Raw genomic sequence first — 26,504 nt, forward strand, 5'->3', positions numbered from 1 at the left:
AAGATATATACACACTTACTTTATGACTCAGTAATCCTATTTCTAGGAAGTTATTCTGAAGACACACCTCCAGTAATACAAATACTTGGATACACAATGTTTGTCATTGGATAATTGTTTGTAAATGCAAAATATGGAAAACTACCTAAATGTCTATATACAAGCGAATGGTTAAATAATCTATGGTACACCCACACAGTAAAGAGCATGATGCAGCTGTATAAAAGAATGAGGAAGACCATTCCAAACCAACATGTGGAGGTATCCAGGATATACTTTGATGTGAAAAAGCCAAAGTGCCAAATATATCTATAGTATGGTATCCTCCTCCTTCAGGCTCACTGGAAGCCCCATCATTTAGTAGAAAGCATCTTGGGCTTTAGAGATTAGCTATAAGGATTCAGGTCCCATTTCTCTCACCTTCTAGCCTGCAACCTACCTCACATCTTTCTTCCTCTCCAGGCTTGATTACTTCAACAGTAAAGAAAGGCCTTTGGATTTTTGAGTAATGATTTTCAAATTGTTTTTAAAATTTATTTTGTTGTGATTATTGATGAGTAGATTGTTTGCCTATTTTGGTAAGCGACTTTTCTTTAAAGGAAATCTGTACGTAGTACCCAGAGGTGTATATAAGTAATACAGGTAAAGATGGAATTGCTCTCACCTGATTGTGGGGAACTGAGGGGAGGGGAGTGGTTTAGGAAGTGATGCAGAGCCTGATCAACCAGCCGTTCCTGCCCCAGACGCCAGCCCGTTCTGGATGCTTTTGAGGTACCGATGAAAAACTAGTCCATAATTTCAAAACTCTAAAAGATTGCGACAATTTTTCTGCCATCTTCAGAAGCACTGGTCAGTCTCTTCTGTGAACTGTGAACTGTGGCATTTATCCTTTCTCCCTTTCATTTTGCATTTACCATGCTGCAACCTGAACTAGAAGGAATGGGCCATAACAACTTTTTAGGTCCAAGACTTGATACAAAACCCTCAACTAGTAGTTCACTTGTTGAAACTTTCACTTGGTGAAAGTTTCTTAATGATGATCACCGAGGCTGGAATCTTCAGAAACTTCCTGGAGGATGTGGCCCCTGAATGGGCCTTGGGGAGGGAAGAGGATTTGAATAAGTGGGCAGGAGGTCGTTAACCCTCATCAGTGAGGGCTGTGCAGTGATTATAGACCAAAGAGGCGGTGAATGGGGAGCTGTTACGAGTTTTGAAGGAGACATAGTAGGTGCAGGATGGGCATAGGAAGGGACCCGGGGAGAGGGCATGAGAGTGTAATAGCCCAGCTGTGACCTGAGACAGCCTAAAACCAGAAACAGAAATCATCATGCTATATTTAAATTCATTCCCCAGTGTAGCTTCCTCAGCAAGATATTCCAGAAAGATAATTGGAATTGGCTAGTTTCCAGATATCTTCAAGATCAATTCCAAACAAAATGTAGGTAACCTCAAAAGCAAAACTTTTCCTGACATTTCCCAGGCCACATCACATAGACCTTATCCTCAGCTCAAGCCCACACCTCTTTTCAGATCCAGGTGAGAAAATGATGATTGCTTTTATGTCAGAACACTCTCCACCAGAGAGTTGCGCTGGTTTGGTGGGCGGGTCTCGCCAGCTGGCTGTTGGTGGGAGCATCCTGCCCTCTGCTGGATTTGGCAGAAAATATGAATTTGCATTGCTTGCTAAAGAATTAATTGAAAGGTTGAAAGTTTGGGGTTTTATCTGAACATAAGTATTTGCCTGCATGTTGATCAGGTCTAATTAATCAGGGAATGTATCCCCTAAATGACATGTGGATTCTTAAGGGATTTCCAGAATCCAGGAAAAAATATTTTTGTTTCTCATGTATACTTCTTGTTCAGTAAACAGGGGTGCAAAATATACAGTGCCAGCATTTTTAAAGACATGTAAGAATCAAAACTGCCTCTCTGATAATTTTTTAAATGTTCACATAGTATGATATGATAGAAAGAACCTCTTGGGGACCGTCAGACTGCTTGTGTTTATATATTAATTCTGCAAGATAGTAAATCTGCCTGAGACTCAGTTTCTTCATCTATACAGTGTCATACCCACACTAAAAGGTTGCTGTGAGGATGAAATGAGCTAATAATATACATGAAAGCCCATTAAAAGTGTGAAATTTTACACAGGTTCACACAAGAGTATACACACACACACACACACACACACACACACAGAGTACACGCAAGAAGTTCACACAAAAGTATAGAGAAACATTGTTCAATTATTGACTTCCTGAAATTTACTTTGGGTAAATCTAGGAAATAGCTATCAACATTTCAAATTTAGAGAATGAAAGGAAACTTTCTGAACATATTGAAAGAAAGCAGGATGCCTTTAAAATGATTTTCGTGAGATGCTCTCGAGACAGAACAACTCTTTTACTGAGTAGTATTTATCTTCAGCTGTCCATTATGTTCTGTACAACCTATAAGAGCATCTATGTTTTTCACTTTCAAAAAGATAAAAATGGCAAAAACGAATTCTAAGAATAATTTTTTACAGCAATCCAATCCTTCCCTTTCCTCTTTTCCTCTTTTGTTCTGGGTTATTCTCTGTCCCTCTCTTCTGTTCGCCTCCTGTTTGATTTGAACCCAGAAATAAGTAGTTTCAATTAGCATTGTCATTGCTATCAATGGTTAGCTGTTTCTTACCTCCTTTAGCAATTCAGTAAGTCTACTGTTTTCACTGCTGTTATCATTATATAATTGGAGTAGAATGTGGTCCCAGCTCTCGAGTCACTAGCCATCTAAGGGGTGAAAAGTTGAATGACAATGGTATTGATATCAATGTAGTAGCTCTTTAATAAAAAAAAATAGATGTTTTTAACTTAATAATTTAATTGATTTTATTCTCTTCATTAGCAGCTCTGCTTAATAAAAGGTTTTAAACATCCCATTTATGCTCTCAGCTGCAGAGTAAACCCAAGTGTAATCAATCACCGTGCCAACCTCAGTAAGTGCTATATTGATGTTTTGTAGAAAACTCATCTTCAACAAAGATTGAAAACTAATTGCCAAAGATACAAAGGAATAAGATATGATCTTTTACATGACATATTCAGGCTTTTATTTATGTATTTATAGATACCTATATAAATAAGTAGGTGGTAAGATAGTAGTGTGGGAATTGGGAAAGAAATAACCAGAAGATGTCATCTGACCTTAAAGAATGAATAATTTTCCAGGTAGACAGAGTGTGTGTGTGTGTGCGCGTGTGTGTGTGTGTGTGTGTGTGCACATGTTGGAGTGAGCGGGGAGCAGCCTTAAAGGCGAGGGTACCAGATAAGTATGATATAGTGAAAATTAAGAAAATCTACCACGGCTAGAGTAATAGGTAGGGTGAGGCTGAGGTGGAAAAGGTAATTTGGAGCCAAAAGAAGATGCTATTTAATTGCTAAGATATGGAACTTAAATATCAGTGGGTATGTGCATTAACCAATACACTTGAGTAGTGGATCAATATTATACCTCTATTGTATTCTGTTTAGTCATGGAAGTTTTTACTAAGGAGAGAAGTTGGGCTTTAGGTGGTAATGTAATTCCCTACAATTTTTAAAATATGTGCAAATTTATGAGTGAAAAACTGCAATAGCCTCTATGTTCAGCCCAAGCTGGGTTGGGTTATTAACTCCCAGAACAGATTAGAATTCTTACCTTGTGTCTTTAAAACACAACAGCTTAAATCCCTTCTGATTAATCAGAAAGTCATGCATTTTTGAAAAAGCAGTCACCAGCCTCTCTGGTCCAGTAAATACTCTAAAATATCTGGAGTCCATTGCCTAAGGAGAAGGATTTAGAAATGGCATAAGTCACTTGCTATATTTGACCTGCCATTTTGTCATGTAAAATAAAAAGGTCAGGAAAAGACCCCTGGATAAAAGCTCTCTACTTCACCAAACATGCTCGCTCATCTGGTTTATCATTTTTAAAAAGCCTGATTATTTATATAAACTGCTTGGCATGTTATTAACCGATATTAACTCTCCTTGTCCACCTAGAGTATTTCCACAAACATTTCAAGAGACAGGATTGCTCACAATAAAGCTTTGTTTATGGCATCTTAAAAGAAAGCGCTTTGAATTGATATTCCCCAATTTCTGTTATCATCATAAGGATTATAGGTAATTTAAAATTACTTTCTTTTGTGTGTTTGCTCAGCACTTAGCATATTCTAAAGAACAGAATGAATTCCATTAAACAATTTGGGCCAAAATACAGTGTAAATAAGTGCAATAAATATTGCAACCAGGTGCTTGGTGCCCTGGCTGAGCAAGCAAGTGGGCGTGGACTAATGTGAGAGCCTGTAGGTAGGTGCATGGGCTTTGTCTGTCTCTTGCTTCTCTACCTCTATCCAGTACCCAAAACATAATAGGTGCTCAATAAATATCTAAGGAATCATGAAACGATGAGTAGACTCTCTTTCCTAGTGACGTTCCTTGCAGTAATTATCTGAAGGGCATAAAAAAGTGAGAATTGCTCAATGACTACTTGGTCTCATGAGTTAATTTTTGCAAAGCACTTCGAACTTCTTGGGAAAAAGAATGGTGCTTTTGTTGGCACCGTATCATGTTTGCAGTGGCGCACAAATTACTCCTCCTTTTCTTCCTCCAGCTGCCTGAGCTGTGCCCTCCCCCAGCTCTGTGCTGGGCCAGGATCTCCCAAAGGGCAGGAACACAGCCCTTCCTGCCTTCTTCCAGTCACCTCCAGCCCTGCAAGAGAGAGGTAGGCAAAAAGCAAACGCTGGACAGATTTCTTTAAGGCTTTTCAGAGACTCTGGGGAAATGGAATTTAGGTTGAACTTAATGACTCTTAGAGCAACTGGTGTATAGAGGAATGCAAGTTCTCGGCCAGACGTGGAAGAAGCTATTGGGACAAACAGACTGATCCGTGAGGACCCATCCTGAAAGGGAGGTAGAGGGTGTCATGTAGGCAATTGGGAGTACGTACCAAAGCAGCTGGTTTCTAAAATGTGTATAGTTTTATACCCATGACACAAAACCTTGGCTATACCTGGCAGAAACTATTGCAGTTTTTTTTTTTTTTAACAGGAATTCATAAAACGAGCTAGATTTTTTTCATATGGGTAAAAAGTTTAACTACTATGATTACTATCCCCCTAAGTTTTAAAATATTTGATGATGGCAAATAAAGGGGTTCTATCTCACAATAGACAATCATAGGCTGTAATGCTTTTGATTGTATTTATTACCTTAGAATTGCCTTTATTTTTGGGGACTCAATAAGTAAGCAGTTCAAATGTGATTTGGAAAACAAAAGCTGTTTTCTGTTAAGAATGGCTGTCCCTTATGGAAAAATTCAAGAAAAAAGTATTTTTCCTTTTGAGGTTATATTTTCAACTGATCACACATAATAAATGTACCTTGAAGTAATGTACTAAGTGCCTGTTACAGGTGCAGAATAACTGGAATGACTATCGGTGGCAGATCTTGCCTGTAAGGCAGCAATAGGTCCTATTTTCCACAACTTTGAAGTGATTTGTTTTCCAAACCAAATCCTAAGGTTTTCTCTATATGCAGAAAGTTTTCCATGATACATATTTATATGCTACTTGCTGTACATATGGCAAATTTGCTCTTTCTACAAATGATTTCTAGGGCCTGGAAATGAATGTTATGTGGACAAAAGCTAACATGGTTTTCTGTTAAAAAGACAGACCACAGAAGTGATGTCTGTTTCACTTCAAAGAAAAAACTCAAGTGAGTCTAGCTTTAGTTCAATATCATGAAGTTAAGCAAGTCTTAGGTTTTGTTTTAAAAAAAAATTATTGAAGGAACCTTCCCCCCAGTTAAATTGCACTTATTATTAATCTGAAAACAAAAGCAAGTGGAGTAACATTTGTAGTTAGATTATAGTAAGCCGCATTTGAAACTCTGAAAGCTTAGTTTCCCCATAAAAGCCACATGTGAAACATTTATTTGGGAGCAACTCCAGATAAGAAATGGTTTGTTTTTCCACTTGATTCATTACAGAATAAAGAACCCTGATTTTCCATTTGTACAGGGCTTGAGAATCACATAGGCATTACTGAATTTTTGTTGCTTTTTTCTCTTTTATCTGTAAGTATTCTCCATGTCTTGCAATAAATAGATGGGAAGGAACCCCCTTTAAAAAAGAGGAGGAGGGCAGAGTGAATTAGGGGGAGATCGAATTTCCTTTTCAGAAGGTCAGTGTCCTGTTTTATTTCAGGGGGCTGTGAATTCGTTTAGAGCAGAAGAGACGGAACCTCATATGCTCTGGCGTGGTGACCAGACATCACTGTCAGCAATTTGCCACCTAAAGTTCATTTGTGAACTGAAGTTCTATGGTAAGTGTGGGTTTGAAATGTGCAGGTTGATTATTATACGTTATTGTTAATTTCTTTGATGGGGGGGAGGAGAGGATGTGAGCACATTTTAATGTAGTATTATATGTGAAGACAAGTAAAATATTGAGGGAATTATTGCTGGGAATTCTTTATTCAAGTGTTTAATGAGACAGCTGGTTGGCTCTTAGGGTTCTTTGCCCCTAAATATTATGGACTGCTATTTGTGTTTTTGTTGCTGTTATTCTTGCTACCAGGCCTCTTCTATTTTTTTCTTGTATTTGTATGGTCAGTGGATTTCACAATGGGCATGTCTTCTATCAGGTTAAATGTTGAGTTTGTGACATTCAGACAATTTTTGGTAATAACCAGAAAGTTCTAATAAATGCAGGAGTGTGGTATCATTGCAAGGAGAAGGGATGAAAAGACTCGTCAAGAAAGTTAAATGTTCTTATCGAAAGGAAAGAAAAGAGGGAGCTGGTGAGAAGCCAAGTTTAAATTGGCTAAGCAGTACAGCTCAAACATGATATTCTATTGATGGAGGTAGAGTAAGGCAGCTCATGGAAATTTACTGTGTGTGTGTGTGTGTGTGTGTGTGTGTGTGTGTGTGTGTAAGAAAAAGAGAGAGAATTGATTATTTTCTTATCTTTATCCACACTAACCTTTCTAAAAACAAGAATCCTGTTCTTTAACCTGTGTATCATCTGCTAATACACAATTGATAGGTATTGATTGGTTATGGATCGCAAGGGTATCTTTTTGTAGCTGCTACCAAAAAGGTCAGCAAACTAGTTGCTTTGATGTGCTTTCTGTGAGATAGGCCTGAATAAGGTAGTCAGAGCTCAGCCAGAAGCAGCTGAAACTTAATCAAATAAATTTCAGCCAGAAGGTGAGCTTTGAACGTATCACAAAATATTTCCTCAAGTTCCCATCCTGGCAGAATCACACTTTGGGGTTCTACCACCAGGGGTCAGGGCATTATTTCCAAGAAAGCTTTGTTGAAGGGCACTTTGGGTGTCATAGAAGAAAAACACAGGGTAGTAGATCTCAAACTTTTAAGTATGAAGAGTGTTCCAGGATTGCTTCTGGGTATTACCTCTAGTGATTCTAATTCAGGAAGTTGGGGAGGGAGGCGGTGTCCCTAGAGTCTTTATTTTGTATAAGCTGAAGGTGTAGGACCTCACTTTTGAGAAAAATCTGTGGGGTTTCTCTAGCTTGTTTATCTCATTGAGGACTGTTGGTTCAGAATCAAAAAAGAGCCTGGCTCTGGGAGAGACTCAGAGTAGCTTAGATGAAGAGGCAGTGCCGTCACACAGACCTGGGTTGAATCCCCTGTGACTTTGCACACAGTGCTTTTCTCCTCTAAGATTCAGGTTCCTCTTTTTTAAAGAGGCGAACCACATTGTCTACTTCGTGGGATTGAAAGCAATAATGTGTGCAAAGCACTTAGCAGAGTGACTAGCACATAAAGCGATTAGTAAATGTTAGCTCTTATGATGGGAAGAGAAGGGGAATGTTAGTGATAAGCCCTCTGTGGCCAGAAAAATGGTTTGGAACAGACAGAGCCAAGGTGTGACCAACCAGCAAGTTAGTTCTAGAATGGAGGGGTCCAGGGCTAGTGTCTGAAGGTAGATTCTAGATTCTAGACTAGAAGATGAGTAAACATGAGGATGGGAGACACACTTTCTCACCATTGCAAATATTTCCCAAGAGTGGTTGGGAATGAACAGCCCAGATGGCACAGTTAATTGGAATTATAATTGATCCCCAAATAGTATTTAAGTCAATGGTTTAATTGATTTTCCTCAGGAAAACCATTATAAGAAATTCTGAAAGGGAACAAAGTGGAATGCATCAAACTCGGTGATTTCTTCATGTCTACCACCCACTCTAAATAGAAGCAGTGATGAATGAAGAGAAAAATGGTCAAGGGAGGAAGGGCACAGAGACCACCAATCAAACAGACTGTAATTAAATGACATTACATTATGTCTGGTAATTCAGTGCAATGTCAGGTTGTACTGAGGCGGCAGGCTGGCTCCCATGTGGCTGTTGCCAAGCTCTCTCCCAAGATGAAACATGAAGAGCAGAGGAAACGGGACTGACACCTGAGTTAGGCGCCTTTCTTAAAAGACAAAGATGTAATTGAGTGGCATTTAAATGCCTGCTATGACTGAAAGAGCCAATAAGTGAATAAATAGATGCGGGATATGAAGGCTGGGTGGGGGTAAGGTGGGATCAGACTGTCTCATTTAGCTTCTTTGGGCCTTAATTTCCTACGTCCCCTTCTACTGATAGACTGTGATAAGGCACAGAAGGTAAGCTGAATCCCAACCCTTTAATATTTTCCCACCTGGAAAGTAGTCCCTAAACTAGGGTACCTAAGTTAATGTCAAATGCTAGTTATTTTGAGGAATTTTGTCTACCCTGACCTAGGAATTTTTCAGTTTTTTTTTAACATAATCTCAAATCGCAACTTAAATATGGTGGGTTTTTTTTGTTTGTTTTTTTCCAGGGCTGCTGTTACTTCTCTGGATAAATTCCCATGATAACAGATCATAATGATAAATAAATGGTGAAGAAAAAAACTGCTGATAACAATAGCTCCCATTTTTCTGAGCACCCATCATCTGCTAGGTGTTATGCTTATCACCTTTCCTCTTTAATCCTTGTGCCAACCTTGTTAGGAAGCATTACTGGGGCCCTTTTCCACGAGGATTCTGAGTGGTCACAGAGGTGGTAAACAGTAAAGTCGGGATTAGAATCCAGGTCTTTCCAATTCCAAACCCCATGTTTCTCTCCTCCTTTACTATACCACCAACCTGCTATGCTGAGTGCATGCATAGCTTCCTGAATAGTTTGCTCTTTGATTCAGGGTCTTCTAACTACTAATCAAAAATACAGTATAAAGTGTATATTTGGTGTCCTCCTTCACTTTCCACTTGTGACCACTTTACTGGAGCATTTTTTCCTAACGGCAATATCATATTTTGTTTGCTTTGAGTAATGAGTTTACTAACTAGTCAGAACTTGCCTGGGGCTTGTACATGAAAGTAACAGTTTTTTTCTACTCCAATTAAGCTTTGTCAAATTTCACTTTTCCTTGGGCAGATACAATGATCTTTTGGTTAGTTTTTTTTCTGTAGAAAACAAAAAGAAAAACACAACTCATTTTTGAAATCAGTGTTATGAAAACTCAATTTCGACCTATTTAAAACTATCCCCTCCGACATGATAGGTTAGATATAAGGTTTCGGGAACAGAGGAATAGGGGTGTGATATGTCTCTGGGACACCAGCCCTCTCTCCCTTTTCTAGGCTACTACAATTTGGGGAGATTTGTGGCAAGGAGGAAGGAGAGGAAAATGACAAGTCTCTCATATTTAATAGTCATTTGCATAAGATTTTGACTCTTTCCTGGTTCCGGTGGACTGGAAGGCTGAGGCCCTCTGTGTGGTCGACATCCACATGAGAGTTTTTAGTGCCCGTGGGGCCTCCCATGGCACAGTCACTGATAGGGAAATCCAGACCAGGAAGCTCTTATCCATGAACACCCCAGCCTCCTGCTCTTTGGTCTGTTCATTCAGCAGGAGGCCTCATGCATGGAATGTGGCACGATCACACACCTGACCACTACCCTCATGTTCAAGGGCAAGTTGGCCCTCAAACACAGTTTGCAAGTTGTGCCAGGACTGTGCCCTCTCTCTTCTTCAGGTTTCCTTTCCCTCTTTAGTTCAGATCTGTACAGTGGGTAGACTAGCAAGGCCACTGCATATGCAGGTGTTTAAGCTGGAAGTGAAATTGCGCCCTTACCTTCTTCCTATAGGCCACCTCCCCAGCTTTAAGAGTGGCTCTGTCGGCAGCACCTGCACTTGGTTCAGTGGTGACAGGCACGTCCTTGGGGAGCTGATGAAAAACCTGCAGCATCACTCCTTCCCACCGTCACCAAGGCCTCCTCACAGTGTTTTCTTCCCACTCCAGTCTTCCTTTTAGACGCACGCCACTGGGAAAGGGGAGGGCACAGTCTGGTTGACAGTTGAGAGCAGCGGAGCCATTTACCTGTCTGTCCCTTAGTAACCCTTGAGGGAGACAGTGGCTCCAGTTGTTAGTTCTCCAGGTTCTCAATCCCAAATTGGGGCCCTAATGGCCAATTTTGGGGTAAGAGGAAAAAATGCACATAGTAGCCTATTAATATTTGTGTACTTTTGGGGGCAAAAATTAATTGATATAAAGTTATGACTATTTGTGAGAGGCAGTGTCAGGATAATGAGAAAACAAGCCACGGGCTGGAAGAAAATGCTTGCAAAAGACATATCTAATAAAAGACTATTATCCAAAATGTATTTGCTAAAACCTTGGGAGCAACCAAGGTGTCCTTCAGTAGGTAAACAGATTAAACTGTGATGCCTCCAGACAATGGAATATTATTCAGTACTAAAAATGAATGTGCTATCAAGCCACGAAAAGACATAGAAGAAACTTAAATGTGTATTAGTAAGTGAAAGAAGCCAATGTGAAAAGGCATACTATACTATATGATTCTGACTATATGGCATTCTAGAAAAGACAAAACTATGGAGACAGTAAAAAGATCAGTAGTGTCTAGTGGGTTGGAGGAAGAGAGAAACAAGTAGGCAGAGCACAGAGAATTTTTAGGGCAGTGAAACTAGTCTTTATGATATTACATAATGGATACGTGTCATAATATACTTATCAAACCCCATAGAATGTGCAACACCAAAAGTGAGCCCTAATATAAACTATGGACTTGGGTGCTAATGATGTGTCAGTATAGGTTCATCATTTATAACAAATCGCCTGGTGGGGTATGTTGCTAGTGGAGGAGGTTGAGTGTGTGTGTGTGTGTGTGTGTGTGTGGGGAGGGTGGTCGGCAAGAGGTGTATGAAAACTCCATACTTTCTGTTCCATTTTGCTGTGAACCTAAAACTGCTTTAAAAAAAAATAGTCTATTAAAAACTAATTTATATTAAAATATAATTATAAGAGTCACAGGTGGCCAAACTAGAAAAATCTGCTTTCCAAATGGATCACATTTTAAGATTTCTTCACGTTTCTATGGGACCAAGTAATGTTCTGTGATATGATTCCATCCCTTGGACAGAGAATGTCTAACAAATAGTAGACGCGGTTCAGTCTTCTGCCTCCTCTCTGCTTTTATACTCGTAGATGCTGACCCTGCAACGACTAGGCAGCAGCACAGTTGGGGAATAGAGGACCTCTTCCTGGAAGCTGGGTCATTGATAGCGCAGCCACAGTTCTCAGGGCTGCCACAGAACTCTGCATCACAGTTACTGTTTGAAAGATGTAATTCTGCAGTGACTCATTGTAACCTAAAAAACGGCAGTCCCCCAAAGTTGTGATTCCGTTTTCTTAGAACACTCCTCTGTGTTCGCAACTTTAGTTGGTCTTTAAACCAGGAATAAGAAGCAGTGAAAGACAGTATTGTCGCTGGCAAGTTAGACACGGTATAGCTTTGAGAAATTTAGCCACTTGTTTAAAATTGGCATTTGCTTGATACGTTATTCTTTCACATTTAGCAGCAAACACCCATTCTGGGCCTTGGTCTCTAAGATGACCTTCTATCTGATAAGAGGCTTTGCACAACTAGCAACGAGTTAATATTTGGTAATTTTCTAGGTAAGTGCTAAGGACATGTATCACTGGGTGATGGGATTATAAGTGATTTTAAATTATATTTATGCAGTTTCTGAAAGTGTTCTTATAATGGACATGTACTTTTTATCATCAGAAAAAATAAAGAAATCTGGTTTCATTTGAAAAATGAAGGTTGCCTGAAAGAAAAACAGATGAAATATCATGAACATTTTGAAAGATGAGGTTATAAGGAGGACTTAATATACTAACGTAGAATAATGACAACAATAATAGCTAACACTTCTGTGGTACTTTCTATGTGCCAAGGCCTCTTCTAAGCTCTTGATTGATTAACCAATTTAATCTTCATCACAATCTCATGATGGAAATAATATTGGTATACTCATTTGACAGCGTCACAGAGGCCGTAACTAGCCCATTGTTAGACAGCTAGTAATGGGCAGCATTAAAATGTGAGAACAAGCACCCTGGTTCCAGAGTAGGGTTAGGATTCTTAATTACTCTACTAGGTTGCGAAAAGCCACAATTGTAAGAACAACATAGTACTAGCTATCTAAAGATCAGAGCTATTAATGTAATAAAAACAAATAGGCTGACAATACAAACTAGAATATAGAAAAGTTTAATAGAATAAATGAAGCACCATAGAGCAGTGAGACAGGGGATGGGTAGTTTTACGATGCTGTTTGATGAAATTGATTATTCAGATAAAAAAATTCAGGTTAGTGCACTCCCCTGTAAAAATAATTACCCATTTCACTCCAAATAGATTAAAGAGTTAAATTTAAATAGTTAAACCAAAATAACTTGAATGAAAGCTATTAAGGAAATTGCAGAGGAAAAGATTAATGGATAAAATTTTAAAATTCTGTATGTCAAAATGAAAAGATAACAGCTAACACATTTAAGAAAAAGTGATTTTTAAATCCATACTTGTAATAAAATCACAAAAGAGGAAACAGAAATGGTTAACAAAAATATGAAAAATATCCTCTTTTGTAACACAAGAAAAACAAATTTTCAAAAATTCAAATTGAAACAAAAATTAGATGGCATTTTTCACAGAGCACATATTAGCGAAGATTTTTTTAACTGGTAACTATCAAGGTTGTCAGGAATTCTGTCGGAGCAATGATTTCATGTACAACCTTTCTGCCAATAATTTAGCAATATCCATTGAGAATCAAAAAACAGCCATATTTTTCAAACCAAAAATTTTTTATAGAAAGATTTATCCTAAGGATATGTGTATGTGAACAAAGGTTTATGTCCAAATTTTTATCACACCATTATTTCTAATACTGAAATATTAGAAACAACTTAATATTTAATAAAATTGGATTAGTTGGCAATAACTGGAAAATATGGTACAGCTATAGATTGGACTATCCAATTAAAATCACGTTGTGAGTATTTATTAGTGAGAAAAGAAAATGCTCATTAGATAGCAGTTGACGTGGAACAAGAGAGGATATGTAATTATTTAAGCATAATTGTCTCATCTAGTTAAAATTAATAACAATAAAAAAGGACTAGAAGAGTAAAGACAAATGTTCTCAATAGCTATTGGTGGTGCAGGGACCTCTATATTTTACAAACTGCCTAAAACAAATAGAGATAATAATGGGGAGACTTATTTCAAATAAGAAAAGAAAGAAAGAAATACAGGGGGTAATACAGAAACAAAATTTAAAAAGGCAGATCATTGAAAATGATGAGAAGCACATGCATGTGCTTTCATATCTGAACTGATGGCAGAGCTGGAATGGATCTTAGAGCAAATAAAAATATTAGAACAATTAGTGCTTTTGGCTAGCATCTTCAAAGCATTGGAGCCAATAGAACAACTGAAAGGACAGACCTGTACTTCTTTGTCTGCACTTGAAAAGAACAGCCAAACCATCCCCTGGGATATGCTGATAAAAGTGACTGTTTTCCTAAAACAAACCAGTTCCCTGTCCAAACTCACATTTTTATAGATGTCACATAGATTTTCAGCATTACCTCTAAAATGTCTGGTTAAGACATTTTCAAAGGAATGAGTCTTGCAATTCAGTCTCCAGCATTTTCTCTTTAAGTCTGTGAACTTTTCAATTCATGCTATATTATAAATTTCCAGGCATGGAGGAAGGAGCAGCAAAAGGAGATATAATTTGTCAATTAGCTGTTGCTTGTATTTTTCTGTAGTCTAAATATGCAGAAGTTTCCAACTTTCCCTACCCTCATTTGAATTAGACTTTTCTGATATGTCTTAGAGGAGTTTGAAGTTCTAATTGTTTTCTTCAGATACTTTTCTCTCCTGGGAAGTTGGATGCATTTATCTCCTGGCTGTAGGTACTGCTTCCTGGTCAGGAGAATTTATTTCCCCTCATTTTTAGTTCTCACCTGAACCTCTTGTTTCTAGTCAAACCCTTCCAGGGTCGGGCCCTTACGTGCTTGTTCTCAGCATACTGGATCCCTGGTCCACATAAGTTCATACTTTCAGTTTCGGTCTCTTGTAGTTACTCTGGACTCTCTCCCGGGCCTCCTTGATACACGAGCTTGCCTACCACCACCTAATCCCATATTCTGACAGTGAATGACCTCTTAGGTAAGCATGGCAGAAAAGAACGTTGTTTTCTTTCAATCTGTTTTAGGAAGTATCAGCGGATTTTGGTGAAAGCATAAACATGATTTTTTTATGTCTAATAAACTTGAACAGAAACAAAGTATAATTAAACCTCATTTTCCATTGAGTTGTCATTGGACTGTTTTATAGAGAGCATTTTCTTTCCCTTCAGTCTCAGTAAGATTCCATGGAAGTTCTCCATCAGCCCAGGAGATGAGATTCTGGTTGTTGGATCCACAAAGCATGATGTCACCTAGTCCCAGGGCATTAATCAGCATGGCATATGCATTGTTTTGCTGCTTTGCTCTGCTGAGCCAAGTAGAAGATGTATATGAATTCACACTCCTCCGCTCTCACCTTTCGTCTCCCATCTCCACTTTTTCTCTGAAGGCAGTTTTGGCTGCCACCAAGTACTCTGTCCCAAGTGCCAAATTTTCAAATGCAAATGGTGTTGCGCCTATTTACAGGAACATCTCGTCACTTGGGCCAGTTCATCTTTCCGTGGGTACACACAAACTGGTAGTGCAACTATGACTTTGGCTGCTGCTTTGTGAATATAAAAGCCACACCAGAATTGTAAAATGCTACTTTAAAATAGGAAGGTCGATAGGTAGGCTCAAATGCCACTAGAGTCACTGAGGCTTGGTAGGAGCGTGGAGCTGTATCAGCCTGGGATTTTACTCCATGTCACATAGCTCTTCTGTTTCCTCTTGCTGTTCCCTGTTGCTATTAACCTCTGATGTAATCTTGCCACCATTGCTTCTACCTTCAGCATTCAGTCATTCTTTTAGCAAATAGAGAGGGCACTAACCCTTGCCACATACTCTTCTAGGTGCTAGAAATATAAGGGAAAAAAGTCCCTTATAAAGGAAAGAGTCCCTGCCCCAAGGGAGCTTACATTTATTGGAAATGCAGAAAAGAGAGAGCCAATTACAGTATGGTGTGGTGAGAAAAATCCCCCATGCCGTGGCAGAATATAGTACGCAACAGGGGCACTCAGATTGGCCTTTGAAGAGGATGATCAGGGAAAGTTTCCTAGAGAAACAATCTACAACCTGTAAGAGAGAGGCCTGAATCTTGTGGGTCTGATGCTTCCAGGGCCCTCTGCCATGGGGTACACGTGCATGATACGTGTGACACAGCACACATTGGTATTCCACAAGCACTGGGATAACAGAGCAGTAAATCATCCAGACCAAGCTTGGCCAGGCTCTGACAAGCAATGGGGAAATGAAAATCATTAATCTATGTTTTTGGTTCGTTAATATTTTGGGATGTTTTCTCAGTGTTACTTAATACAGGTTAAAAAGTAAAATATATGAACAGTGAGTTCTTTTCATGAACAAAAACCATGAATGTGCCTTGCTGGATCCAAGGATTCTTTCAGTATCTGATTGCAGATCTAACATTCCTGGAGGTTGCTTGGAGGCCCATAGAGTGACGTCTGACTGAGAATGGACCCACCCCGTGAATAGACTCATTAGAGAGGATTTGCATGACGTGCTGCTGTCATTTCTGTCTGATGCCTTCTGTAGATTCTTCTTTGTTCTGCTCAGAAGCAGACTTCACTGATTCAGATTTCTTGAACCTTAGTATCCTAACACCCGCCACAATCGATTGCTCTTTAACTTGATCAGCTTGTAATGTCCTAGGTCTCATCTTTCTTCTCTCTTCTCATCATTCTTCAATAGCATTCCAAATAGCTTCATTAATGTTATCACTGCTATGCCTTACTCCTAATCCTACTTCTACTCCTACTCCTACTTGTAGTATTACTACTACTACTGTCACTAGTTCTACTACTTCTATTGCTGTTGCTATTACTACTACTACTATTTATGCTATTTGTTGTTGTCCCACTACTGCTACTTCTGCTATAGCTACTACTACTTCTATGACTGTTATAACTACTACTTTTACTACTACCACGTCTACTACTACTGCTACTACTACTTTTACTAATACCCTCCTCCTCCTCTTCTTATTTTTTTATTTTTGAGTGACTGTATTCTAAGCACTATTGTAGGCTTTTTTTTTCCATATCTTCAGAACAAGCCTGCAAAAACAAATATATTATTTACATTTTGCATTTGAAGTTACTAAGGCTGAGAGAATTTAGGAAACTTTGGTTCATTGGACATTATTCTCAACTTATGGAACACATTAAAAATTAATACAATATTTGACACATAGTTGCCATTGAGCTCTGTTTATAGTTCCCTTGGTTCTGAGGCGGGTGTGTCCTGGAGTTCTTCCTAGTATGGGGCACACGGGCAGCAACATGACTAGAACAACATTTTGGGCCTGTTGGTTTTGACAGTTATCAGAGGTTTCAAGAAGTCTTAGTCTTGGGCTGCAATAAAAAATGCCATTGATTGGGTGGCTTAACCAACAAACTTTTATGTCTCACAGTTCTGGAGAGTGGGAAGGTCAAGCTCATGGTGCCAGCATGGTCAAGTTCCGATGAGAGCTTGCTTCCTTCTTGCTCTATGCTTACCTGGTGGAGAGAGCAGAGAGAGACAGGCAAGCTCCCTTATCTTCTAAGGGCTCGAATCTCATTGGGGCTCCACTTTATGACCTAATTATCTCTGAAAAGTCTCATTTTCAAATACCATCACATTAAGTATTGAGGTATGAATATACGAATTTTTTGAGGGGAAGAACATGCAGTCCATAACACAAGGCAAGCAAAGGGTCTTCTCGAGGGCAAGTCAGCCCCACCTAAGGAGAAACACAGTCAGTCAGCCTCCAGAGTCCCCGTCAGTGAGGAAGCCTCCATAGTCCACCCTGGGGCAGAAATGTCACTAGGCATTAGTTTTCTGTTTTATTTCATTTTTGTTTGTACTATCTGCTGAGTGTTGGTTGTTATGGGCTTAGAGCTGTTAATTCTTGGCAAAAAAAATAATAATAACATGAGGTAATGTAGTTGAAATCACCCCTCTTGGGGACAGAGAGAGAGGGGCTTGAGTTATTAGATCAACATCATTGACCTCAGTGATTCCTATGTAACCCTGTAAATATGCTGATTCTTTGGCATGATCTAAAAGTTTTATTAATATCAAGAAAACACCTTTTTATGACAAGTTTTTTAACTCATAACAATACGTAAAATAAGAAAGAATACATAAGGAACAAATTTAAATTTTTACTCTCTATGCTAAGTATGGGGCTGTGTGTGTGTGTCGGGGGGTGGGGGTGTATGCACGCACCTGCGCACTTTAACAGATGGATAGGAAATGTAGACATTCCTTACCTAGATGGGATGAAGTTAGAGTGGGTGTCGATTTGGTCTAATCAGATCACTGAAGAAGCACTTTCAGTGGTGAAGAAAGAGGTATGGCCCAGGAGGCTAAGAATAGAAGGTGTATTTAGTCAAAAGACATGGGTTAGTGGGACTCTATTTTTTGTTGGTTTGAAGTAAAGTAATATCAACCTCAGTAGAGTTCTTTTTTTTTCCTTCAGCTTTATTGAGGTACAATTGACAAATACAATTGTGAGATATTTCAAGTGTATAGCGTGTTGGTTTGATATATGTATACATTGTGAAAGGATTCCCCTCATCGAGTTAATTCACACATCCAGCACCTCAAATATTTAACTTTTTTCTTTTTCTGGTGAGAACATTTAAGTTCTACTCTCTGGGCAAATTTCAGTTATACAGTACAGTGTTATCAAGTATAGTCACATGTTATACATTAGCTCCTCAGACCTTATTCATCTTATGCTGAGTAGCTTTCTTGTGGAAGAGACCCTTTTGCTCAAGGCTTAGTGATGAAAAGGTACTTAGAAGATATCAAAGAGAATCATTGGCTCATTGTTATCTAACTATGGCCTTCCACTTCCTTTTCCAGAATGTTGCCATAGGCAGAGACAATGAAAAGGAGGGAAAAGTGGTCTGGAAGAGGGCTGGGGCTGACAGTTGCATCATATAAATCTGTAAAATTTTTTTTTTTTTTTTGCTGGAGGCTTGAACCAGCTTTCAGAAGTCTCAGCTAAGTATTGTCACAAAATCTTTAAAGGTAATTTTTCCCTTTCAAGAACTTTCTATAGAGCTAATTAGGAATGCTTCATGCCCCTATGCAATTCCACTCAATATATCATAGAGAATTTCAAGTATCCGATTTGTGTAGTTCAGGTTTCATATTCATTACAACTCACATACACATTTGTTCATATTCACTACATGGTGATGGCATCAGTGAGATTTTGTTTGTTATGTAGTCAAGCTCTTGGTTTATTCAGTTTTACCCAGTTTATACCAAAAGGGATTTAAAGTGGCTAAATTTTAGTAAAATTCAGCAGGTTGGCTCTTGACCACATTTAGCATGATTTCTCTTTTTTTTGGAAGGATTTTACTTTTTGTTTATTTGTTTAATTCATTGCGAGTTCTCTAGCATTTGAGAGGCTATCCTCTCTAAGTTAAAGAAAGGAAAATGGAGGTAAACATTTTTTCCTGAAATGCCAGAAATTTCGATGAGGTGAAACATCCGATTCATAAAAAAACAAAAACAAACAACACAGAAACAACAACAACAAACGTCAATTCCAGCCACCTTTAAGGAGCTAAAATGATATTTCATCTGTTTCTAAGATACTGGGGTAAGTTAAACCAAACAGGAAAAAATAGAAGTTCTTGAGTCAGAGAGGAACTGCTCATTACTCATTGGATTTTGCAAGCCAAATAATGATGCCATTACCCTGAAGTCTACGGAACTTAAGCTAACTCATTGACAATTATGAAAGTGCTATGGTTATGCTCTCGCATCGTGAATCCTGTGAGCACCATAACCTTGTCCATTTCCTTTAGACTGACTACTCCAGCCCTTCACACCTCTAGAACTAGATCATGTTTTCACAAACTTTTTAGATTATGAGGCACTTTGGGGAAGATAACTCAACCCCACTCCATCTTTCGGGTGACCTACCCCATCTTCTATAACTTGAATGGGAAAACTATATATGAGAACAAATGTAAAGATCAGTGTTCCTTTAAAATAATTGAGACAATGCCCAGTTTCTCAACATTCAGGGAGAAACTAAACGTTAGAGGCAAAAGTATTATGAACACTAATCTCCTTGGCCTCTTATGGATGGATGGCAGTCATCTATAATATGCAGACAACTTGTCACACCCACTGAAAACCGTGAAAGGGAAGCAGAATGGGGAAGTGGGAAGGAAGGTTTTGACTTAGTGGTCTTGTAACATTTTGGAAAATGTAAGTCAATGTGGTGTTTGCAGTTCTCACATTGTTATAAAAAACATCCTATACCCTCTCTTGCAACTGCACCTAAAAATGCTGAATCCTTTTAATCCTTTAATCTAGAGAGGAGAGAGAATGTTTCTCTCCCTAAAGCAATAGTCTGATTTTGCCACTTGGGACCCTGAGATGTCTTCATGCCATGCCAGTGTTCAGCAATTTAGGATTTCTTAGATATTTTTCTTAATATTTATTGAGTGCTTAGTATTGTGTCAGGTTCTTCTACAGCTCTTTAATTTTCACAAAAACCCAATGAGGTTGGTGCAATATTTATATACTGGGGATGCCAAAAAAATGTATACACATTTTAAGCGATGTTATCCCTAGATATGAAAACTCAGGCAGAGAGGGAGAAAATGCAGCTATTTCCAATAGGTTGGTGACATACTGTCCTCAGGGGGCATCAGCAGTACAGTCCTCATGTGGTACCTGCAGCACTTGTTTAGCTCTTTACCTCTTAATTTACAATTATTTTAGAAGCTTAAACTGTTTTTGAAGTTATAGAAGTACATGTCTAAGGTAAGGATTAAAACATACAAAGGATACACAAAATGAAGTCTTTTTTCCTTTAAACCCAAGAACTACTCACAGAGGTGTAAGTATTAAGTTATAATGTGTTTAGAAATAGTCTATGTATAAAGCGGGATATGTTCACACATGCGTACATATTTATTTTAGTTTGTGGATCTCTTAAAGTAGTTGTATTATACCTTGACATATAGTCATTTGAGAACATGCTTATTTTCCTGAATTGACGATAAGCTCTCTGAGGTCATGCTGTGTATATGTTCTGGTTATCTATTGTTACATAACAAATGATCCCAAGACATAGTGGCTTAAACTAACGACAACATTTATTGGCTCACAGATCTGCAATATGCGCAAGGCTCAGTGTGAATATCTCATCTTTGCTCCCTTGGTCCTCAGCTGGTGGCTCAGAGGCTGGGGCTGGAGTCATCTGAAGTCTCAGTCACTCACATGTGCAGTGTTTGACGCTGCTCTCAGCTGAGTGAAACAGTTGTTAGAACACCTATACAGGGTCTTCCACATAGCTGTTTGGCTTCATCAGAGTGTGGTGGTTGGATTCCAAATACCCCAAGAGAACTGGGCAGAAGCTGCATTGCCTCTTATAACTTACACTTGGACATCATTACTTGCATTTCTGCAGTGGTCAGAGGCTTATCCAGACTCGAGGGGAGAATGTATATCCCACCTCTCAAAAATCACACTGTAAGGAGAGCAGGTGGGATGGGCTATATCGATAAGGCCACCTTTGGAAAATACAATTTGCCACAAGTATCTTTTCATCTTCGTCTCATCCCTCTATTGTCTAGATCTTTATCTCACACAGCTTTGTATGCAATAGATGCTCACTTAATGTCCAGGAAATTAAATTGTTGAATTAGGGTTGAGAGGAGGCAGCTCTCTGCACTGAGCTAGGCTAAAAAGGGAGGGGTGGTAGTGGCTCATGTTTGTGAAGATGCTGTCCTTTATCTCAAAAGCAGGATTCAGGGTACGAAATCTCATCAGGGACAATTGTTAGGGGTAGCTACAAAAGGTGCTGATAGAATGATTCCCTTCGGGCAACTAGCAGATGCCTTGAGCTTTCTTCTTTGTCCAGGAGATTTCTTACAAGTGCCATTTTGATTGTGAAGGGGAAAGAGGCGAGTGCGATGCTGAGTTTCATGTGAACAGGTGCATCGAAACTGCATCCTCTAGAAACTACAGTCAGTGCATAAAGCCCTACCCCTTTCCGGTGAAGCTCACCTGAATGGCTCAAAAGCCTTTATTGCGTTTTTGGCACTGGTTAAATTAGTGTGAAGGTGAAACTCTGGGTAGAAAAGATGAAGGCGGAGTGTGAAGGCTGAACCTTGTTTGCTCTTAGATTTTGTGGTAATAAATATTATAAGTGCCTAACAGAGCAGGGACTGAACAACTGGTAATATCTATGCTGCTCCTCTGGTATTGAGAGTAGGTATGTAACACCAGCTGAGGTCTGGTATTGAAGAAACACATCTCCTGACCAAGCAAAGCAAAGTAAGCTATGCATGAGAGATGTGGAGACAGGATGGAAGGCCTTATTCACAGAATTTGTTCCAGAACCCATTCTTGTTATGTGTTGTTCTTTTTGTTTCTCTGTCTTCTCCTCTGTACTGTCCTTCACACTCTCATACTTGGATTTCTCAGACAGCTCTCAAGCTCTTCTGCTCACAGGACGTTATTTGACACGTTTGTTCTCTCTGGGTGCCACATCACTTGAACCTGATAACCCTGAATCAGACCAACCTGGCCCTGGAGATAATCTCCACCCCCACCCCCCACAACATTCGCATATATATCTGCAATGCACATATGTGTGATCTTCCCTCACAGGGGTCTTAATCGGAACATTCAAGCTCCAAGGGCTCTTCTCAGTTTAGCCTCGATAGAGTTAGAGCAAACAATCATTAAGATTCAGCGATGATGTGTTTATAAGGGCTTAGAACCAGAGGTACAATTCAAAAAGAGCTTGTGTGCTCGTGTTGAAGGGTATTTGAAAAACTTTTATCAGAGAAACTAGGTCAATATCTTTGGATAAATATTCCTGGCTACGTGTAGGAGCTTTCTGTCATGTTGCCTACTCTTACTTCTGCACACAAGTTGGTATCCACAGTGTTACTTGACTTCATTTTCCCTTTAATTTATCATTACTTTTAACATTAAAATTACTTTAAATCATTACTTTTGAGGAGATCATGAAAAGCCAACCTCTAGGTTTCTACCCATCTCTATCCACATTTTCCCCCTACAGATATGCTTCACAGGTAGAGTATGACTTCATGGTAACCATTGGGGGTTGCCTGGTGTAGGAAGAGGAAGCAACTGAAATACAAATTGCGTGACAGACTTTGATGCTGAGGTTACATTATCTTACTGGACATTGGTCTGAAGGGATGATCAGGCACTTAAGTATCTAGTTCAGTTTAAGGTGTACATTTCGAGTGACTTTCAGAATTACCATTTTTGGAAAGCTACAGAATCTTGGTATTTGTTGATCTGTCATTGCAAATGGCTTCTGCAGTGTGGGATAAAGAGAGTATAAGATTTCCTGATGTGATTTAATATTTGGACATCAGATTAAATACTGTTTGCTGAAGCTTGACTGCAGTCATGGCAAGGAAATTAGGGTCAGAAAATGGATCAAAATCACTTAGGCTCCTTGCCATCACTGTCCATGATACCATCATCTTTCCTGTTCCCCAGGATGGTTCTGAGTTATGAACTCCCTCTCCCATTGCCCTATATCTAGGAGTCACAAAGTCCGATTGCTTATCCTTCTGGATTCTACTCTTTCCCTTTTCCCCTTACTGACTTTGCTTTAGTTTAAGCCTTTATTGACTATTTCTAAGATTATGGCATTAGTTGAACTGGTCATTATCTCTCTCCCCTACAATTATCTTATAATACACTGCCAAGTCAATTTTTCTTAATTTTCCATATAGTTAGCTTATGCCTTTGTTAAAAAAAAATTAGTGATCCCCCTTTGATGGTTGAATCAAGTCCAAATCATTCAGCATAGAAGATAATGGCCCTTACCCTCCCCGCCCCAATACGGTACTTTATAGTTATGTCTTACTACGCAGCCCACACTCTTGAAACACCAGCCTCATTATCAATCTCTGATCAGTTCTCTCTGTTTTCTCCTCTTGATGACTCTCTTTATACTTTCATTCACATGTGAAATATTGATTCTTCTCTGGCTGCCATATCTAACTGTTAAAATTATATTGATTCTCTAAACTTGTCTTCCTCCTTCAAATGCAACTCCTGCCCCCATCCCAAGGAGAAATTAATCTCTGTATTCTGTCTTCTTGAAGTACTTTGTACCATTTCTCTCTTTACCCTGTGGAAGTGGGCTTGTTGATCTCTTACTAGATTTGAACCTCATACAGGGCAGAAATGAGGTTTTAATAACTTTGACATCACTTTCCCTTAGCTTAAAGCTAGATATGTAGTTGGCCTTTGCTAAGAGTTGTTATTTTGAATTTTATTTTCATAGATTCTCTCTGGGAAAAAGTAGAATTTAATCCAAATCATAAACTCAGTTTTTATGTATATAATGTATATAAAGCTAGTGTGGTGAAAATGTACAATTGCTTTGGTGACTAAATACTCTGATTACATTTTCTAAGTCCAAATTTTTAAATATGATTTACTAAAGGATGTTTAAGAGATATTACTGTTGAAGGACATTAGGACTGTTTCTTCAAACATTAGATGTACAGCGATTGCTCTTATGTGTTCGGGCTAATCAACTCTAACAACTCTTTTTTTCTTTAATTAAAGTTTATTGGGATAACATAGATTTACAAAGTTACATAGATTTCAGGTGTACAATTCTGTAATACCTCATCTATATATCACATTGTGTGCTCACCACACAGAGTCAGGTCCCCTTCCATCACCATATATTTCATCCCCTTTACCCTCACCTACCAGCCCCTCTCGCCCCTTACTCTCTGGTAACCACTAAACTATTATCTGTGTCTGTGACTTTTTGTTTCTTCATTTGTTTGTCTTGTTCTTTGGTTATTTTCAGTTTTAATTTCCACATATCACCAACAAGACAAATAATAACAAGTGTTGGAGAGGCTGTGGAGAAAAAGGAACCCTCATACACTGTTGGTGGGAATGCAGACTGGTGCAGCCGCTATGGAAGGCAGTGTGGAGGTTCCTCAAAAAATTACGAATAGAATTACCATATGATCCAGCCATCCCTCTCCTGGGTATCTACCCAAAAAATCAGAAAACATTTATCCATAAAGATATACATGCTCTAATGTTTGTTGCAGTATTATTTACAGTGCCCAAGACATGGAAACAACCAAAGTGTCCTTCGATAGATGATTGGATAAAGAAGTTGTGGTATATATACACTATGGAATACTATTCGTTAGTAAGAAAAGATGGAATAGTACCATTTGCAACAGCATGGCTGGATCTTGAGATTATTATGCAGAGCGAAATAAGTCAGATAGAAAAAGTTTAACAACTCTTATAGATACAAACTCTTAATGTATAGTAACATCAATGGTTTTTACCCAATGTGCTGACATGGGAAGTCTGTAACTATTTATGCCTTCATTTTCTTCATCTCTTTTTAGACGTGAGCTCTATCGTGTGGTATGTTAATGAGAAGTGAGACCACCAATGTGTCTTTCCATCTTCAACTATACTAACAAGATCTAACTGATGTGTCAGCTAGTCTGAGAACTAGGGTCACAGAAGATTGAGTATTAAAGTCATAAAAGTGCTATATTTAAAGAAAATCTCTTTCTTGTGATGTGTTGTTCCAAATTGTTCTTCTCTTATATTAAATGCTATAAAGTTCAGAATTGATTCTTTTTGCCCCTTGTAACGATATTTAGTTCTCCTGTTTTCAGTTTTGAATAGTATGTGTCATTTTTCCATCACTACCTTGAGATAATATATACTGTTTTTTTTTTTTTTTTTGTAATGTTATTCATAATGGACCTACTTTTCAGTCCTCATCACCCATTTAACTACTTCTTTTGGGCACAGATCTTCCTTTGAAGCCAGTGGGAGCTTTGTTCAAAGTTAAATATGTGGCAGGAAGGGAACCGTTTCCCACCTTCCTCTCTCTCTGACTCTTTCATCATGTGTAACGTTTTCCACTCTATAGATAAGAATCTTTTTTTTTTTTTTGAATTTGCTATATTTAACATCAACACTAAATTCTGTTAAGCAACATCAGCCATTCTCACCACATCCACCCAGATAAAAAGTGAGTCAAAGACAATTAGGTTACTCTGGCAGGAGTTGTGACCCCACAAACCGATCATTTTTCATAGTATCTTCCAGTCCCTATAGATGCAAACAATTTGTTCTCTTCTGCAAATGCTAAGAGACAGATTAAGGCAATTTCCTTTTCACCTCCTTTTTTTCTTTGAGAATAGGATTTATTTTCTTTTTTCCCTCCACATTCTTGGTCCTTTGCTTGACTTGTTAGGGCTAGACAGCTGGTTGATGATACTCAGTTCTTACATGTAGTCACTGGATTTTATCCCACCCTTTTCCCTAGATTTTTTGCCTTACTTTGTAAAACTTCAGAAAAAGACACTCCACAAATTCCCTTGACAACACATGCTAAGGTTGAATGGTTTTCCCTTTCTGGAAAGTGCCACCTCAGTCAGTCACCTGAAGAGTAACAACCAGGTTGTTTTTGTCTGAACATCTGAGGATGTCAGTTATGTCCTCTTTTAGATAATCTAAAGACCCATTTCAGGTTAGTCCTCAGGCTCTAGCCATTCAATTCTTAGCTTTTTCCTGATTTCTTCTCTGAATCTTCTTCCTGATTTTTTCTCTGAATCTTCTTCTAGATGTCTACAACCTTTGAAAGGCTAAAATTGGGGCTTTCTTTATGCTAAAGTTATTTTTCATATTTAAGTTTTTTCCACATGAAATCAATCCAGTAAGGGAAATTTGCTTTTCACCAGTTAGTTCAGCTCTAGCTTTTCTAGTTAAAATCAAGGACCAGGAAGAGATACTTCTGTGACAACTTTTAATAAAAGGACATTCTTAGTCCTTCAACTTGAATGTTTTCATATGCATGAGATTGAACATTTGAGGACAGACAATATATCTCTCCTAAA

The 26,504-nt window shown here is 38.6% G+C and overlaps 1 protein-coding gene across 1 annotated transcript in view; it reads left to right on the top strand.

Annotated features, from left to right (window-relative positions):
- Positions 1-4,633: 4,633 nt before the first annotated feature.
- Positions 4,634-26,504, top strand: part of CYTIP (cytohesin 1 interacting protein) — a 66,451-nt gene continuing 44,580 nt past the window's right edge. Inside the window, exons 1-2 of the mRNA XM_033112822.1 lie at positions 4,634-4,749; positions 6,235-6,352. Of these exons, the coding sequence (XP_032968713.1) occupies positions 6,350-6,352 (3 nt within the window). The 5' untranslated portion in view covers positions 4,634-4,749; positions 6,235-6,349. The remainder of the gene's footprint in view (positions 4,750-6,234; positions 6,353-26,504) is intronic.

Source organism: Rhinolophus ferrumequinum, chromosome 8 (assembly GCF_004115265.2).
Source record: "Rhinolophus ferrumequinum isolate MPI-CBG mRhiFer1 chromosome 8, mRhiFer1_v1.p, whole genome shotgun sequence".
Lineage (NCBI taxonomy): Eukaryota > Metazoa > Chordata > Mammalia > Chiroptera > Rhinolophidae > Rhinolophus > Rhinolophus ferrumequinum.